Source organism: Pyrus communis, chromosome 1 (assembly GCF_963583255.1).
Source record: "Pyrus communis chromosome 1, drPyrComm1.1, whole genome shotgun sequence".
NCBI classification, from domain to species: Eukaryota; Viridiplantae; Streptophyta; class Magnoliopsida; order Rosales; family Rosaceae; genus Pyrus; species Pyrus communis.
The window spans coordinates 5249094-5268523 of NC_084803.1; the positions used below are offsets into that span (position 1 = coordinate 5249094).

A 19430-nucleotide genomic window follows, 5' to 3' on the forward strand; every position below is an offset into this window, starting at 1 on the left:
AACTCTCTAATTTGAAACAATGTTTGCTCTTAGTTGCGATGCCTCTTGACACTTGATAGACACTGCCATCGAAGTAGAAATCATCATTCACCACCACGTCCAAAAATATCGCAATACCACAAAAAAATCAAATGGAAACTTGAGATGTAGTCTTGGAGGAAAGTCAAGTCATAGGTTAGCGGCAAGGGTGTAACTGGTGAGCGACTTCTTTTTATCTCTAGCTAGGGTTTCTTTCACTGTCGCAACGCTAAACTTTGTTTTGTGACCTTCAATGAGTTAGATTTGCATATTTCTGAGATCGTAATTTGCAACTAATATTTCTCGACTGAACATATAACCAGTTTATGAAGCCGAATCACACAATACCAAAAGTAGTAGAGGTGAACCAATAATGGGGGCTAGCAATAGGATGCATGGCAGCAGCCGCACCAATCGGTGATCACCAACTCAAGAGGCTTGGAGAAGACATAATTTAGAACATGGGCTGGCTGAACCCTAGATTAGATCAATCCCAATTCCTAACCACAAATTTTTAAGGGTTGACATTTTCATGATTTATATTAACGACAGGGACCTGAAAACATAGACGAATCCAATGACATTCAGCACGTTTCATACGCCAAAATGAACACCATGAAAACAAAAAACAATTTCATGCATGGGAGTTGCGAGAGAGGCTGTTGTTTAGTATTAAGATGCTTGCCAAATGGTTTATTATTTGAAAAGGCAAGTTGACCTAATGAATTGATATGAACCCAACTAATCATCTCTATTAGTTTATTTTATTTATTAATTTGTGGATAATACTCTCTTATTGAAGAGTGAGAGGCACTAGCCTCGCTACACAACAAGCCAAAGGTTATCGCATGCACAATTATCAGATTGAATAAATCAAATAAGGTGCATAATTACACAAGAGTGTCTTATGAGAGAAAAAATTGCGTGATTATCATTTTCATTTCTTCAATGTATAATTAGCTTGCTTAAATCAAAGCCACAATTTGCAACAAGTGGTTAAGAGAACAAAGTGTTAACCCGTGTACTCGAGGTCATACGTCAGAATATCTTCTTTCTCAATATCGCTTGTTTAAAAATAATATTAGAAAGAACAAACCAAAGCCAAGAGTTGTTAATGAGCACCATGTAGGCTACAAACACAGGAGCTTCTAGTTCTTGACATCTTGTTAAATTTTTTTATTTATTATTTTGATCGAAGTTAGCTAGCTTCTTGTACATACATGAACCTTGAAGGGCCGGGGCATGTTTATTTTATGGGTTGTGTGTCAATTTGTACCTTGTCATGAGTTAAGAATTTTGTTTTAATTTGCATACGTAAGTACGAATACGATGCCTTGTTTTGATTTAAATTTTTAGGGAATAGATGTGCGCTCATGTGCGTGTCATGCACATTTTGATATTACTTTTGTCAGCCAACGATTCAACTCCATGAGCTGTCTTCACTTCTAGATGGTCTTTTCTTTTTTCTTAATCCCATTTGGCATTTGTTTTATGCAACTAAGACGGAATTTTCAAATTTATACGTACGTCTAAAATTGAAGAAGATTCTTTGCCACACACATGGTTCCATGAGCATTTAACTGTCCACGAAAATTCAGATACTTAAACGGTTGAGCAACTTATTGACTTTATTTTGAATCAATGCGAGATTATCGAATCAGGATCCTCTCCTGAACTTAGGAGGCTAAGCTTCCTAAGCAAATCACACAAGCCGTTGAATCAAAATCCAATGGCTACAAACTGGGGGCCCCTTTAAAAGTTATAATAATTATAGATGTTGGATTTTAATCCAATGGACCGTGTGATTTGCTCAGGAGGCTCAACCTCCTAAGCTCAGGAGAGAATCCTGATCCGAGATTATCAACGAATTTGGGATGGTTGATAGTGAAAAGTTGTTGGGCTGCATGTTGCTTTAAAGGCTCAAGCAAAAGTTTTTGTTGCTTGACCACAACGATTACTCAAGTGTTTGGACTGATCATTTAAGTGACATTGTGTAAATGAGGATAGATTGGATTTTCTGTTTTGTTTGTTTGAAGTTTCCACTGGCATTGAAATATTGCATTGAAAATTTGTGATCAGTTTTATTTTTTTCGTTGATGGTGAAATACGAAAACCGCGTTCATTTAGAGACGATGAGCATTCATATACCTTCTTTAATTTCGTACACCCCAACAACTTTTGAATCTACATGCATATGGAATGTTCATGGCTTCGGCATCCAGAAATCTCCATCGACATCTCCATCAACATCAACATCGGCGATCAACATCTGACTTCATGTTGGCAAACTCATGGTGTGTACCATGAGTTTGACATGGGGAGGGGGGAGGGGTTTGGAAAAGTTAATTTATCATATAAGCGTAGTTCGGTATTTTTTGAGTTTCCTTGTGTGCTTAAATTTTGGTTCCCTTGCTTATTAAGATTAGGGTTTCGCTTACTTGCCTAGTAGGAATTAGGGTTAGCTCTGTAAATAACGTGTTTGGTTATTCATTAGATACAAATCAATCAAAATGTAGCCTTCAATTTCTAGCCATTACTCTATTAATAAATAATCTTTGTAGTTTGTTAATATAATTGTTAGCGTATTTTGATTTTTAATTGTATCAAACAAATTTATTTACGAGTATTTTTTAAGAAACACCCTACCATAGTATAGCTCCTCGCTTGAGGGCAACACTTGCGAATTTAAAATTCACAAATTGATAACATAAAAATATATGTTGTTGGGGTTTTTATCACAAATGATCCATGAGATTGATCAAACTCATCATTTTGATCCCTCACTTTCAAAATCAATCAATGTGGTCCCTGACATTCACTACCCCACATCAATTTGGTCATTCCGTTAAGATTCCGTCAACTATTTTGTTAGTTTGTATGTGGTACCCACAAATCTAATGAAATGGTGACACATGCTTACACAAAATAAGGATTTTTATCACAAATGGTCCCTGACATTGATCCAACTCCTCATTTTGGTCCCTAAGTTTCAAAAATCGATAAATTTGATCCTTGACTTTCACTACTGCACATCAATTTATTCTTTCCGTTAAAATTTCATCAATATTTTTCGTTTGTGTGCTGATGTGGTCCCACTAATCTAATCATATGGCTCCACGTGGATTAACTACAAGAAATTATTTTCTTTAAGAGTGAATCAACGGACGAGTATTCCCCTCTGACATTTTTCTCGGATCCCACAACCCCAATTGGAAAAAAAAAATCAATCTAAATTCGATAAAATGGAATCCAAATTCAATTCAAATTTGATACAATTATAACCAAATAGAGAGAATGATAAGTGAGTTCAGGAGGCCAATTACTTTAGTGGTGTCATGGTGCCTTCCTTTTCTTTTTGAGCATACCCTGATGAAGACGATGATGACCTTTTTTTCTTTTAGTTTTGATTTTTAGTTTCTTATTTTACTTTTAGTTTTAAATCTTTAAAAAATAAAAAAAAACGTTTAGTGTAGTTAATCCACATGGTGCCATATGATTGGATTAGTGGGACAAAAAATATTGACGAAACTTTAACAGAAGGATTAAATTGATGTGCGGTATTGAAAATCAGGGACCAAATTTATCGATTTTTTTGAAACTCATAGAACAAAATGAGGAGTTAGATCAATCTCAAAGACCATTTGTGATAAATTTAGAAAGTGAGAAACCAAAATGATGAGTTTGATCAATCTCAAAGACCATTTGTGATAAAAATCCGTTTAAAATATAAGTATAGCGAAAGAACATTACTCTTTAAGAATTAGTGTCCATATATCTTTATCAGCAAAGATCTACTTAGTTATATACAAATAGTAAAGAACATTTGTTTATACCATTCACAAATAAGCACAAAAATCCAACTAAATTAGGTATTAAAGTTATACAAGGGGGAGCGCATATTGGACGGCAAATGCTTGTCAATATGTATCAAAATAATATATGGATGGGCACAAACGTGCACCCACATATTGAAAGCATTATTCATGCAGCCTGCCGGCTGCATTGCCCAACCACTACTTTACATCTCTTTCTAAGACCCTAACCCCGCCATGCGCTTTTGCATCTTTTGTTCCTCACCAAAGGCCACATGTATTTGTTGTACCAAGTTATAATGTGGACAGCACTGCATGCAACATCCAGTGACACATGAATTGAAAAAAGAATTTGACTCACTCTTTGTTTTGCGGGCAATACACATATGACACAATACTTCGTCCCTATGTGAAAAGACTTGCAAATGTCATTTACAACAATAAAAAATGTTACAACGACAATATATTGATGCTATAGAAGTATTTCTCCTTAATTTACAATAAGATAAGGTTACTGAAGAAAATTATAGAGAGGAGCAAAAATTGTTGGAGGTAAATTTGGATAGGTGTAAAAGGTGATAAGGTTTCCCTAAAAAATTTGTTTTTCTGCATCAAAAAATCAACAAAAGGGGCTTATGTACAGCTTGAGATTCGGCTAAATTTGTCAGCTGTACAACATTTTGTCACCATTTAGATATATTTGGGTCCCAAAGAAAGATATATAGCTGCGCCCAACAACATCGGAGTCTTATTAGATGTTGAATTATATGCACACCCTTAGGCTCAAGAAAATTGATGAGGCTTCAAATATTTCTAGAAGTGAGATTTAATAAGAGCGATTTTAGGCACGTTTATAAAGCCATCAAACAAAATCTTTAATCAATTCAGCTAATCTTTCAGGTAGGTGGGCATCAAAATTGAATAAAAAAAATATAATTTTTGATAAGGACTTTATAAATTGAGAGAAATTTGAACTTAAGTACAATGGTACAGAACATTCTCTAATCAATTGAATTAACCGAATTTACAAACAAAACAAAAATATGGATGAATTAATCTACGATACATCCACCATATTGCGGTAACAATCATCATGCCAATTAATCTGCATAATTAACTTCATATTGCGGTAACAATCATCATGCCAATTAATCTGCATAATTAACTTTAGTTTTTCCTTAAATTTTACTTCTTCGTCATCTTCAACGGGAAACCCAATAGCATATAAAATAAATAAAAAGAGCCAAGTTACGTGTTTTACCATATTTCTCAAGCAACCCTAGTTACGTTTCCCATGATTAAGACGTGTTATACTAACCTGTCATATTTTCTTCATATCATTTGGTTGGGCTTTATAAACACATACCAAACTTATGGTTATAATTAATCCCACATCTCAGGTGAAAGCAATCGACTACGTTGACCGCATGCATTGTGGTCAAACCAATTAAACTTGGAGGCAAAGAAACACAGGTGAAATGAGTGATGCCATTCATTGCGCCATGAGTTATACTTTAATATAAATTAACCTCACCATTATATAAAGAAAATTTTATGGATATCAAAAATACGAATCATTTGATGTATTATATTACCAATTACATATAATAATGAACGATAGAGTTTAACATCCGCGTTTATTTTTAAGTAATATTGCTCTCCATTAATGTTAAGGAAAATTCCTAAGGTAAAAAAAAAAAAAAAAAAAAAAAACAAAAACAAAAAAGGAATGATGAGACTTTGGCATCTGATGTTTTAGTGATTTATAGCACAAGTAATAATAGAAAATAAACATTACCCAAAAAAAAAAAAAAGTAATAGAAAATAAACCATGTTTAACCACAGAATATTAAAAGGCAGCCCCACATTAATCTAATTCAAGTCTTACTGTGATGGTCATTGGTCAACAATCTCTACCTTTTATTCTCATTTCTACGTTCCTTCTTCTACTTGTACTCCATATATATATATTATTCACCTTTGTCTTTTCATTTTCCAGTCCCTCTCAAAAACCAAACTCTCCCAACACAAGAAGCAAAGCAAACTATAGATTGGATCATATCAATGGAGGTGCTGATAACAAGTAGAGCAGACATGGATTTCGATTTTAACAGCGCTCGATCCTCGCCGTCTGTGACTGCACCTTCGACACCACGGCGGTTTGGAGACTTCTATATGAGTGCACCAACAAGCCCAACTCGGATGTCCGAGTTTTATAGGGATTTTGAGGAATTTTCCAACACGAGTAACTGGAAAGATGATGAGACAGCATCTCAAGCAGCCACCCCAAGATCACCGAAATCACATAAACGTGAGGAGGACTTTGGATTCGATGACTTTGCTTTTGATGTTGGTGAAGAGGTACAAAGAACTTCCCTCTCAGCTGAAGAGCTTTTCGATGGCGGCGTCATAAGACCCTTTAATAAGCCTCCACCTCCTCCATCCATTTTCCGTAAGGTTCTTTCGCCTAGACGGAAAAAGGGTAAAGAATATCCATTTGGGTCATCGTCCCCGACCCAAATGGGCAACTACACAAGAAGAAGCGAGAGAAGAAGCGATCAACAACAACAAAGAGGTAGAGAGAGAGCTCCAGCAGCCTTGTCATCCTCCATTTCAGGCAGAAGAGCGACGAGATCGGTGTCACCTTTGAGGGTTTCAGAGTACCAATGGGTAGAAGAAGAAAAACAAAATCAACAGAAGCAACAGCAGCCACAACAAAACAACAAGCAGTTAGCTCCTACAGCTATGTTTACATCCTGCTTAGTTTCTAAGGCTTCAAGAAAATGGAAACTGAAGGATTTTTTGTTGTTTCGAAGCGCATCGGAGGGAAGAGCCACAGATAAAGATCCATTCAGGAAGTACTCAACTTTGTTCAGAAAAAATGAAGACATGAAGAACTCCAGCTTCAGGTCAATAGACAGCCCGGCCTCGGTTTCGAGCTCGAGGAGAAAAGGGCCGCCAGTTTCAGCTCACGAGTTGCATTACACCGTGAACAAAGCAGCGTCTAATGATATGAAGAAGAAAACCTTCTTGCCTTACAAGCAGGGCATTTTGGGTAGACTGGCCTTCAATCCCGCAGTCGGTGCCCTTGCCAATGGCTTTGGGTCTCTTTCAAGAAAATGACTATCCCCAATTGCCCAATTGATGATTGATTTATTCTTAAGAAAATTTTATGTTTTTTATCCCTTTTTTGTTGTAATTAAATTTGTTATTTTTGTTAATTACCAATGTAGAATACATATATGAGAGGAGTGTAGTTAGTGGTGAGCAGTGAAAAATCATAAAAATCAAGATATGATTGCCCCGTTACTTTGTATATATACAATTCTTAATTTCTTTGTTTTATCTCAAAGTTATTTACATGCTGGAAGAAGCATAGATTATCAAATCCCATAATTGTCCGCTGTTTTGAGTTTCCTTCTCAAAGCCTATTAGAGAGTATGAGATTTTTGCCATCTTTTTGCCATAACTTTTGTTTGTGTTTGACAAAAAAAATAACTTTTGTTCGTTACCATAAATCAGCCTTACTCCATATTCGAAGATTATCAAATTCAAATCGTATTTGGTTACTGGATTAGAAGTCGGATTCAATCCGAATTCAAATCAAAATTCAATCTCATTGTATCTAACTTCAAAAGTAGGATTAATTATTCTTAATCACTTTAACTACAAAACCTCTGGCACTTTAATGAAATCGAATATGAACACTTTATCTTATAAGAAAGTATGATTTCAGAAAACCTAAGGGAAGCAACAAGCTAAGAGTTCATAAGCAGGCTGCACCTGACTGTAGTGAGAATTTACAATTCCATTTTACAGAAGAACTAACACCTTTATTGTGCACACTTGGAATGACTCCCTGCAATAATTCCAAGACCCTACTACACCCAATCCATTTGACAAAAAAACAAAAGGGAAAAATATCAGAATACTGACCACAAAAATATTTGGTGATGCCATAAAAGAAAAGGACATTGTATCAGACATACAACACGGTTTGACATAGACCCATCCAAAGGAAGATGATCCTCTCCTGAGCTCATGATGGGGATCCTCCGGACCGTTTAAATTTAATCCAACGGTTGTAATTATTATAACTTTTAGAAGACCTTCTTGTTTGGAGCCGTTGAATTAAATTTAAACGGTCCAGATGAACTGGTCAGGAGGATCCCCATCCAGAGCTCAGGAGAGGATCCTCTTCCCCATCGAAATTCAGTTTTGTCACATAGAGTGATAGACATCATATTTGATTATCCTAATTCAGCCATCTAGAAGTCAATACGTCATATGTTCTTGTTTTTTAAGGAAGTGATTAAAAAGAGTTCGATAAAAAAATTATATGGTTTCAGACGTCATTTTAACTGTTAAATTTTTTAACTTCGGTATTTGACTAAAAATTTGACAATTAAAAAAATTCAAGTATCGGAATCTTCGGAGAACAATAAAAAATCTCAAGGTGCGACATATAGACCCCTGAATAACTTTAAAATCCCTAAAAACTTGTATCAAACTTATCTCAATAACCAATGAGACAACTCATTAAAATAACCCAACTATTGATAAATGATCATTTGCAAACTTACTACATGAAATTGTTAGAGAAAGTTTGGACTCTGTCCTTAATTGTTGAAAAGAAAGTTAACAAATATCTATAGGTAGTTTGGACTATGCCGTAGCACGATATTGTCCGTTTTAGGCTCCGGCCACGTCCTCACGGTTTTGTTTCTAGGAACTCATGCAAGAACTTCCCAGTGGGTCACCCATCCTGGAATTGCTCTGGCCCGAACTTGCTTAACTTCAGAGTTCCGATAGAACCCGAAGCCAGTGAGCTCCCAAAAGGTCTCGTGCTATATAGAGGTGGGCATGTATATATAAGGCACATCACCCCCTCTCCGTTAGTAGATGTGGGATGTTACAATACATTTCATATAAAAAAAATAATGGGTACATTTTACATATAACAAAGTGGAACATTTTTAAAGACAAATGGGTACATTATTAATTGATTATGGGTACAATTTAATAAAAGGTTTAAAAAAATATGAGTATAAATAAAAGTTTGTAAAATATGGACACAAAAAAAAAAATTTAATATATGGGTGCAAACTAAAACTGAATAGAAAATTGGCATAATTCTAAAAAAGGGTTGCAAATTAAAATGGGTACAAACTAAAAATAAAAATATATGATACAAAATTTAGCCATAAATATAAATATATCAAATGTAACGTTTCTAGCACTAAATGAATAATTTAGAAATAAAATTTAATTATCTTGATAAAAAAATATTTTATTATTGAAATAATTAATGATGTTTATTAAAACCAAGGGACCTTGATTAATTAAAAAGGAATAAGGTTTCAATCAATGGGGTTAAAAATAAGGAAAATTAATGAAAATTGCTTGAAAACTTCGAATTTTAACAAAAATGACAAAATAAAGGGTAAAGTGAATAGTACCAGGATTGACTTTTTAGTGTAAAAATATGGTTTTTCGTTAAAGTAAACAGTACCGGGAGCTTTTTGTTACAGTCAATCCTGGTACTATTCACTTTACCCTTTATTTTGTCATTTTAGTTAAAACTCAAAGTTTTGAAACCCTTTTACTAGCTTTCCTTTAAAAAAAGAGGGATGAGAACCTAATTTCTCATTTTTTTAAACAAAAAATATGAGTACACCCCTTGAAATTCAATATTCTTTAACTAAAACCCGTCATTGTAAATTTCTCTAACAAAAATCCAATGACTAGACTCCAACTAAGCAATATCCATAATTAAGGTTGACTTGGCAAAATTTGTATTTTTGGATGTCTAAATTACCCCTAATAACACTTACTTTGGGTCTCTCACTTATTATCTACATTTATTTTACATTATTTCATTCAATTAAATGTCTTCAAATACCTTATGGGGATTTGGGAAAAAATATAAATGTCATGATTCTTATGCATTTAATAACAAAAATTTACATGATACCAATGTTCCTTATATGGTTGTATTCACATGATGCTAATAGGTAAATTAATATATTCTACAAATATAAAAAAGTGATTTTATTCAAAATTATCAATATTTTAAATATAACATAGGTGAATTATTTTGCACAACATATATATAATAACAATATAAGTTCCTAGTAATTTACGTAATGATATATGCAAAATAATTTACCTACAAAATAAAAAAAATATTTTTTATTCAAAATTAATTAAATACCAATATTTTGCAAAATAAATATATATATAAAACAATTTACCTACAAAATAAAAGAATGTCAATTGATTGCACACTCTATATAATAATAACAAAATGTGGCTAGTATATATGTAATATCACATGAAAAATAATTTACCTACAAAATAAATAAATTTTTTTAGCCAATTGATTCAAAATTAATTAATTACATATTATTTTTCATACGATCTTATATATGCTCATATGATCTTATATATTATTTTTGTGACATCCCACATCGCCCAGGGGAGTGATCCTTAAATGTATATTCTCATCCCTACCTAGCACGAGGCCTTTTGGGAGCTCACTGGCTTCGGGTTCCGTAGGAACTCCGAAGTTAAGTGAGAAGGGGGCTAGAGCAATCCCATGATGGGTGACCCACTGAGAAGTTGCTCGTGAGTTCCCAAAAACAAAACCGTGAGGGAATGGTAAGCCCAAAGCGGACAATATCGTGCTACGGTGGTGGAGCGGGCCCGGGAAGTGATTCGCCCGGGCCGGGATGTGACAATTTGGTATCAGAGCCAATCCCTGGCCGGAAATGTGCCGACGAGGACGTCGGGCCCCCAAGGGGGGTGGATTGTGACATCCCACATTGCCCAGAGGAGTGATCCTTAAATGTATATTCTCATCCCTACCTAGCACGAGGCCTTTTGGGAGCTCACTGGCTTCGGGTTCCGTAGGAACTCCGAAGTTAAGCGAGAAAGGGGCTAGAGCACTCCCAGGATGGGTGACCCATTGGGAAGTTGCTCGTGAGTTCCCAAAAACAAAACCGTGAAGGAATGGTAAGCCCAAAGCGGACAATATCGTGCTACGGTGGTGAAGCGGGCCCGGGAAGTGGTCCCACCCTGGCCGGGATGTGACAATTTGGTATCAGAGCCTAACCCTGGCCGTGGTGTGCCGACGAGGACGTCGGGCCCCTAAGGGGGGTGGATTGTGACATCCCACATCGCCCAGGGGAGTGATCCTTAAATGTATATTCCCATCCCTACCTAGCACGAGGCCTTTTGGGAGCTCACTGACTTCGGGTTCCGTAGGAACTCCGAAGTTAAGCGAGAAGGGGGCTAGAGCAATCCCATGATGGGTGACCCACTGGGAAGTTGCTCGTGAGTTCCCAAAAACAAAACCATGAGGGAATGGTACGCCCAAAGCGGACAATATCGTGCTACGGTGGTGGAGCGGGCCCGGGAAGTGATTCGCCCGGGCCGGGATGTGACAATTTGGTATCAGAGCCAATCCCTGGCCGGAAATGTGCCGACGAGGACGTCGGGCCCCCAAGGGGGGTGGATTGTGACATCCCACATCGCCCAGGGGAGTGATCCTTAAATGTATATTCTCATCCCTACCTAGCACGAGGCCTTTTGGGAGCTCACTGGCTTCGGGTTCCGTAGGAACTTCGAAGTTAAGCGAGAAAGGGGCTAGAGCACTCCCAGGATGGGTGACCCACTGGGAAGTTGCTCGTGAGTTCCCAAAAACAAAACCGTGAGGGAATGGTAAGCCCAAAGCGGACAATATCGTGCTACGGTGGTGGAGCGGGCCCGGGAAGTGATCCGCCCGGGCCGGGATGTGACAATTTTTCATTGATTCAAAATAAATAAATAAACTCTTTGTACATAAAGAGTTTTATTTATGCTCATACGATCTTACATGCACAATAACTCAAATCATTGGATCCCGGACCAAAAATTTAGCGAATAAAAACATCTATGTATAAAATATCAAAGAACATACAAGCAAATTCACATACAGACATAAGTGCGTCCTTTCAAGATACGTCTATCGAGAGAAAACTAAACACAATGATATACAACCGAGGATACATGAGTATATCAACACAAACTTCACATAGGGTTTAAGAAAACCAAAGAAGATGTAGCCATTCCCATTTGCGTCAATATTTCAAGCGCCATCTCAAAGTTATTTATCCACGTTCTTCTTGGTAAAACTAGATAATTGTTTTCCACTCCTCAGATGGCACAGAAGTCTCTTCAGAAAAAGCAAACCTGTAAACCAATTCCTTCGCATGAAAACACAAGACTCAAAAAATTCCACCTTGAGGCGCCTCTTTCGGGTTGAATGTTTAGTCGAAGTTGTCGATTTTGATCGGATTAATCTCATCCGCAACCTTGAAGTTTCCAACTAAACGAGCAAAGAAAACCATTTGCTGTTCAAGCGTGAACTTAATGTTCTCAGCCTGCGTACAAGTGGTACAAGATCAATTTACTCTTTCGAATCATTTGAATTTGTTAATACAACATACAATAGAAAACGGAATACAAAATACCTTGCGGAAGCCATGTTGTTCTCCTTCATACTCCACATGAGCAACAGGCAGACCCTTTTCCTTCAAAGCCTGATAAATTTTACGAGCTTGATCTGGGGGTACAACCTACAAAATAAATCCTAGTTCATAAAACTAAACTTTAAGATAATAACTAAAACCCAAACATACCACATGGTATCGATAAATTCCTCGATTCCTTTCTCATCAACAAATTCTTGCTTTATTATATCGTGACTGGTAAAAAAAAAAGAAAAAAAAAAAGGCAACATCTGCTTACCTTGTCTTCCAACCCTTGGAATAAGATTATAGGGCAAGAAAACTTATCAGCAAAGTTGATGGGTGACCTATCATGATAATCCTTTTCGCTACCTGCGACCGGTTAAAATTGGCTCATTTTCAAACAATATCAATAAAAACAAGAAGAGCAACGTAAAGCACCAAATGTCATCTTCTGACTTACCAACGAGATTATCAATATAATGAGACTCAAATTTGTGAGTTTCTGCCCTCAACATGTTTAAGTCGGCTACCTGTTCGGGGATCAATACAAAAGACGAAGATATTCAGTTAACTAGTTCTTATAGAATGCTGTGCAGTATAAAAAGAGATTTTGGTAGTAACAGAGGAAGCAGAGAAAAAAAATTGGAAAAGAAAGAGAACAAGCAAAAGCCAAATCTGAAATAATCTAAAACAATAAAGCTTACATAATGCAATAATATAATCCCTCCCTCAGTTCTCTAGTTAATAGAAAACGAGAGATTAGTTGAGAGAGGCGAGCAATTAATAATAAATCGAATATAAAGTTAGGTACTCACACCATACAAGGAAGATCCTGCCTTGAAGGTATCTCTGAAAGCAAGAGCAGCTAGGGTTGTGTAGCCACCTGCAGATCCCCCAGTAATACAAAGTCGTTCCCCATCTACCTTTCCGGAATCCACCTAAATAACAAAGTATATATTACCAAGCTTGATGTGTGATCCATCAAAATCAACATCACCATTTAATAGAGGGGAGATAAATGGATACCAGATATCTAGCACAGCTGCAACAATCATTTACATCCACAATTCCCCATTTGTTCAAGAGCCGTTCCCAATATTCTCTGCCATAACCTTGAAACGCAATGTCTTAGATATAGTAGAATGTAATTTAAAATTCGATTCATTTTACGGACAAGCTAACACCATTGATAGCCACATGACATATGTGACATAGAAAGAAAACAAAATAGAGTAATAGAGTTTGAAAGATTGAGTGTAATCAGAGATAACAAAAGGTCAGGATGAACTGCAAAAACTCCCCCCAAAGTGAAATAAGAAAAACATAAGGTAAAGAACAAACCAGTGCTTCCACCATAGTTAACATCGACAAATGCCCAACCACGACTAGTCCAATACTGAATACTCAAATTTAAGATTCCATGTGATTCAGCTGTGGGCCCTCCTGTTGTAAATCAAAGAAATACAATGATGTAACAAATTCTATTGACAAGAAGAGCTCAACTAGACAATCAAGAGAATGGATATATTTTGACTACAAAGGACACCTAAGTAAAAGGCCTTACAAAAGCTTAATTGTAAATTTACTACTTATTAGTGTAGCAAAATTATTGATAACACGATATCCTCTGCAATATATCACCCTTTCAGAGAGCACAGAGCTATATTTGCAGAAGAAAGACCAAATGCAGGAAACTTAGGACATGTAACTATGAAAATTTTAAACCACACATACCGTGGCTTTTCAATAACAGTGGAGGCTTTTCGCCCTGAGGAGCTTGGTAATTGGGATTTGTTGGTGGGTAAAAGTATGCGAAGGCAGTTTGACCAGGAACTTCTGTTGGGAACTCGATTAATTCGGGTAGGCTGAAGTAGGACTGATATTTTAAGCAATCAGGTGAGGAAGACCAAATAATCTTGAAGTCAACTGCCTTCGTTCTATGATCATCTAAAGCCACCTGCAAGGGAGAATGAAATTATTTGAAGACAAAAACACAAGTGGTTCAATTTCCAAAACAATGGCCTTTGCCTGACAAGAGAAAAAGGTAATTTAGGACGCGACATAAAAGATGGCAAACACCTTAGCAACAGCCAAAGGTTGAACTTCTGATGCTCCTTCAATGTACAGGCAATTGATCCCCAAGGTCTGCATAGATAAATATGAAAATTTAACAAAGAAAAAACTATAATCAGGTCGAATACTTCACAACTTCAGCACTGAAACTTAGTGAAAACAAGGTTTCTAGGCGTACAATATTATCAATATCTGTAAAAGGAGTATTAAGCAGAGACAGTGAGCCCTGAGCATCATCCAGGATTCCAAGATATGACCTCCCCTTCTGCCTGCACACAAGCATCCATTACTTAAGCAAGACTAAACCACATTGATGCAATCACTGCAAATTACAAGTCAAAATAAGATAGACTCAAAACAACCAAAAATAATTCTTACCTGTAGCTGCAAGCAATTATGTTTTTACTTTCATGGCTCTCGATAAATTCATAAGAATTCATGCCAAAAACCCATAATGGCTTGGAAAACTCGGCATCCAAGGAATAAACTGATACGACCTCATTACTAGACTCAACCTGTGGATACAGAAAAACTGAATATATCATATTGAAGCCAATCAATGCCAACTGCCAAACAATTGTTGTCTGACTAGACAACAGGTCCAGCAAAAATTAAATTGAGCACTCTTCTTTGACACCAAATACTGTTATCCAATTAAATGGAAATTACAAATTCATTGTCCAATTAAACACGATGTAACTTAACCATGTTAGATGGAGTATACTGTTCTTATCATTTGCAATAAATAAGCCAGACAGAAATGCTGAAGTACAGAACTCACCCATTTATAAAGATTCCAGTAACCACTTTTTCTGTCAGTAATAAAAAATAGTTCCCCTGTAATTCAAGTATAACCAATTAAAACATGCAATGGCATCAAGCATCTGAAAGTTCAACGGTTTTTGGCCAACATTAATAAAAATATTTGAACGTGTAATACATAATTATCACTATGCAGAATAAACAAGAGCAAAAGAAATAGGTAGATTCTAAGAGAGTAGAAAGCTTTAAGTGTTCCATTGTGAATATAAAAGCCAAGAACTAGCCATGAAAATCTGATCCTTAGTTGATACTGTATAATAATTCAATATTGTTTATCCCACCAGTACTTTCCAAAGATAAAAAAAATTTCCCTTTTTGCAAAGGATGCACATTTAGCGTTTCCTTGATAGTGATCATAGAGGATTCCTGTAGTCAACCTAGTTCAGTCTATTATATCTTATTGTTAGCATGACAATTTGATAAGACTGCAGATACCAAAATTCCGCCGTTTAATAATTCAAAGATAGACCATTTGTTTAGTAAAAGCTACTTAAATATGTTACTCAAGCAAGTAAAAAAAGGTACCTTTAGAGGACCACTTGGGTTCAATTGGGGACTCCTTAATGAAAGGATCAGAGCCAGCAACACAAATTCGTTTATAGACTTCTCTGCGAGAAAGAAGCACATAACACTTGGTTTGGTAATAATTCCATATTGACTATATGTATTATACTATTATAGTAGTAATGCATAAATAAAACTGACTTCAATCTGCATGGAGTGTGTACTGACATATCAAACTTCCAATGGTTATTAGTTTCTTCGGTGTTGACCTAATTTATCTTGGAAAGATTACTTTTGGAAAGGAAATGATAAGAAGGGCAATGGCATCCTGAAAAGAGATTTTCTTACCCCTTCTCGGATATATACCCAACCCAAAGTTGAGACCTATCCCATGGCATATTAGGATGGCACCATTCAATCCATGCCAGACGTTCACCTTTCGGATCAAAACGCGGGAAGGCATAGAAATCCGTCCCACCAACTAGTACTTCTGGTTCTGTATGTCAAATGGTGTCCACATTAGTCGAGTACTGTCAAATATACCGCAATGTTTTTCGCAGTTAACATATACTATGGCACTGTAAACTGAAGCAAGACATGGGTTTTTGATAAACCCTTACCCTGAATTTCCTTGCCATCAAGCTCTACCGTTACAATTGTTGTTATCGAATTAATGCTGCTTTCACGACCATCTACACAAAAATGAGAAAATTGATACACAATTCCTCATAAGTTATAAACTGAAAAGAAAACGTATATACAAATACAATGCACTACATTCACATACCTTCCCGTACAGTGACAAAACGATTAAAACGTGCATCAAACACGCCATCAGCATAACTAATTACCGGCCCGCCATAATCCGGAGTGAGTGGTGTAGGAGCAGAATCTAATTGGCACCCATACGAACACAACACCAATATTAATACAAGTTATCATCTTTTCAAATTAAACAATTATTACCAACTTTTCTCGAGAATTAGAATCACAACAAGCATATAAAAGCTGCGAGATTGATAACATCACATACCTTTCGAACTTAGGGACTGCTTGTAAAGACGCTGATCCTTGTAATTAGAGAAAACGATTGTATCCCCTGAAACGCTGAATGCACCGCCGCCGTACTCCTGCGCCACCGTCCGAACCGCATAGTCCTTCGGCGTAATATCAACCGGTTCGTCCTCCGGCCTCTCCGGTTCCCTCACCAGAACCACCCGTCTATACATCCACCAAATAATTCCTCATTAAATACATACATTCACGAAGAATCGAAAAAGTACAGAGATATACATATATATAGACAGACAGACAGAGAGAGAGAGAGAGAGAGAGAGAGAGAGATGGTTACCCTGATTCAGATGGACGGGACTCGAGCCAGATGAGGCGGCCGAGGGAATCGACGGCGGTGCCGCCGAGTCTCTTGGAGGCGCCAGAGACGACATCGGCGGAGATTGGAGATTTCCAGGACCCGTAAGGAGCTACGATTTTCTCCGATTGCTTGACTTCGAGGGAGGCAGAAGTAGCCATTTGGTGGCGACGGTGGCTGTTCGTCTGTACTCTGGAGCTCAATCGTTGACTGATTCGATTGAAGGAAGACGAAGACAAGCGAGTGCGAGTGCGAGTGCGAGTGAGAGTGAGAGTGAGAGCAGCCATTTCTGACTCTCCGTTTTTATATTTTAAAAATATAAAACCGTTTTTCAAACATTTACAGAAAAATAAATAACTGTTGGGACTTGGGAGCGTTTCGGAATGGGCGGGAATACGCGGGCCTTCCAAACGCTAGAGGCCGATTGGGTCGCTGGGTGTTGAGTGATTCTGAGGCTTCATACGGGCCGTGAGATGGTTCTAAGTTTTTATGGCCTCATATATTGTTAGCCTTTAAGCCCAATCTAGACTTTCTAAGTTTCTACCTTCTATACACATTATCCTTTTTTTTTTATTTCGAATATGAGAGTGTGGATTCGAACTTATGGATCCATCAAACATAGTACTGTGGCGGTGAGCGAAATGCAAGCAGTCTAAATCGTAGAAAAGGGATTGCGGAATAATATTACTTAAGAAACAAATAGTTATGATGTGAGCATCTAGCTGAAAACTAATTGGTACGTGAAGGGATCCAATATCGTTTTAAACAAGAGCGGTGCTATTCACACACCTCTTTCAATTTTCTGCACGTCGGATTGAATGAATTAAAGAAGATCAAAATAGAAATTAACAAGAGTGTGTGAAAGGTAAAATTGGGTGTGTGGATAGCACAACCCTTAAACAATAATGCAAGGATTTCACCCTTCTGCCAAACAAGTGAACAACGCGTATTATGGAGATGCAAGAGCAGGTATAGTCGTTAGATGCAAATAGATAACATGTCTGACATCATGTTAGAATGTAAGTATCCAAATAAAAACTATTTTAAAACAAGTGAAAAGAGTTAAATCTTTATATACACAAATTCAATCCTTTTCTAGTAAACAAGCGCCTGAGTTAACAACTTGTAGATCAATCATTGAAATTGAGTGATGAGAGAGATTTTCACTTCTTTGTTTGGCCATGGATTGTCCAATCTCTAGCTAACTTCCACATTCAAGAAAGCTTTTCTTATAAGTGCTTTTATTGATATCGTGTCACTAGAAAAACCAAAAGAGTTGACGATCCCATCCAAAGCGCAATAATAATTCTAAAGGTGGAGGAGTTTTCAAACAATCTTCTAATTACTCTTTTTTAAATTTGCTTTACGTGCCAAAAATATCATATTCAATTATCAATCCTCCAAGATTCAGTTATCAAATCAAATTTGTATACATAATTATATTGTCATCCAGGCGTTAACCATGAATTACGTGTGAATGCGTTGTCAGTCTGGTTTCACCAAAACTGTCATTTTTTAGAATGAAAGTTGCAACTTACCTTAAACATGCCACGTTTCATAAATTTTTTTATTTTGTAAATTTTGAGCTCATCTTTGACAAGTGTTGATTCTTGAAGGATGAAAAATAACCCTACAAGCTTGGATTCTAAGTTTTCACTCTTGAGCTTAGCTAAAAACTCAAGTGTTCAACTTGAAATCTAAGTAAGAAATTAACGCACCAAAAATGACAAAAGTACACTGTAACTGTTTAGGATGGCCGAGTAACTGGTGTCGGTATCGAAATGAAAAACGGAACATTAACGTCCCCATCTCAAACCAATCCAATCTTATATTATTGGTTTTTTTTCACTATTGTAAGTGGTCAGATCATGGTTTAGTTGCAACTTTATGTTGCGTCAGTGAAGACTAAAACTCCTTTGGTAAATACATATGCATATGCATATGGAACCCACCTCTGCTGCAGGTAACTTGGTCTTGCATTGCTTCCAAACTCCAAATTATAAAGTAACCAGAGCTTTTCTATCCAACATATGCTTGTGGTACATGATCGCTCAGTCAGTGGGTCATTTCCCAAAAGCCAAATGGACATGGTCATGGAGTTAAATCCCTTTTTTTAATGAGTTATACGAGCACTCAACTTTCTTGTCCTTGGACTTGTATTATTGCATTGCCAAAGATCTCCCATACCTAAGTTCCTCACTAGGTTTCACAGCTTAAACTAATGCTCCCAATAAACCAAACTATCGAGCAGATGTGTTGTTAGGTGATTGGCTCATGCACTTGTGTTTGCGAAATCTCTATTTCAAGAGCACATATGAT

The 19430-nt window shown here is 36.7% G+C and overlaps 2 protein-coding genes across 3 annotated transcripts; one reads left to right on the forward strand and one right to left on the reverse strand.

Moving 5' to 3' along the window:
- Nucleotides 1-5894: 5894 nt before the first annotated feature.
- Nucleotides 5895-6953, forward strand: LOC137726866 (uncharacterized). The gene has a single exon (XM_068465849.1). The coding sequence runs from the start codon at nt 5895-5897 to the stop codon at nt 6951-6953; it is 1059 nt and encodes a 352-aa protein (XP_068321950.1).
- A 4725-nt stretch (nt 6954-11678) lies between these two features.
- LOC137745488 (dipeptidyl-peptidase 5-like) lies at nt 11679-17664 on the reverse strand. Of its 2 annotated transcripts, XM_068485452.1 has the most exons (19): nt 17094-17664; nt 16776-16963; nt 16530-16634; nt 16363-16434; nt 16091-16238; nt 15764-15846; nt 15198-15253; nt 14795-14931; nt 14595-14685; nt 14423-14488; nt 14078-14300; nt 13685-13786; nt 13370-13455; nt 13159-13281; nt 12804-12873; nt 12621-12712; nt 12344-12448; nt 12122-12253; nt 11679-12043 (listed from the first exon to the last, which is right to left on the reverse strand). In XM_068485452.1, the coding sequence occupies exons 1-18, from the start codon at nt 17396-17398 to the stop codon at nt 12140-12142; spliced, it is 2166 nt and encodes a 721-aa protein (XP_068341553.1). In that variant the 5' UTR covers nt 17399-17664; the 3' UTR covers nt 11679-12043; nt 12122-12139. The 2 variants fall into 2 exon arrangements, with proteins under 2 accessions (XP_068341553.1, XP_068341547.1); XM_068485446.1 differs by having other exon boundaries at nt 11681-12253; nt 17094-17418.
- Between the last annotated feature and the right edge of the window lie 1766 nt (nt 17665-19430).

Bases quoted from the DNA above. Each gene is read 5' to 3' on its own strand.
- LOC137726866 (XM_068465849.1), top strand. From the start codon at position 5,895: ATGGAGGTGCTGATAACAAGTAGAGCAGACATGGATTTCGATTTTAAC.
- LOC137745488 (XM_068485452.1), bottom strand. From the start codon at position 17,398: ATGGCTGCTCTCACTCTCACTCTCACTCGCACTCGCACTCGCACTCGC. The intron at 14,301-14,422 runs GTGTTTGCCATC...TCTCCCTTGCAG, and splicing joins AACCTTTGGCTGTTGCTAAG to GTGGCTTTAGATGATCATAG. The intron at 12,874-13,158 runs GTGAGTACCTAA...ATCCCCGAACAG, and splicing joins CAGGATCTTCCTTGTATGGT to GTAGCCGACTTAAACATGTT.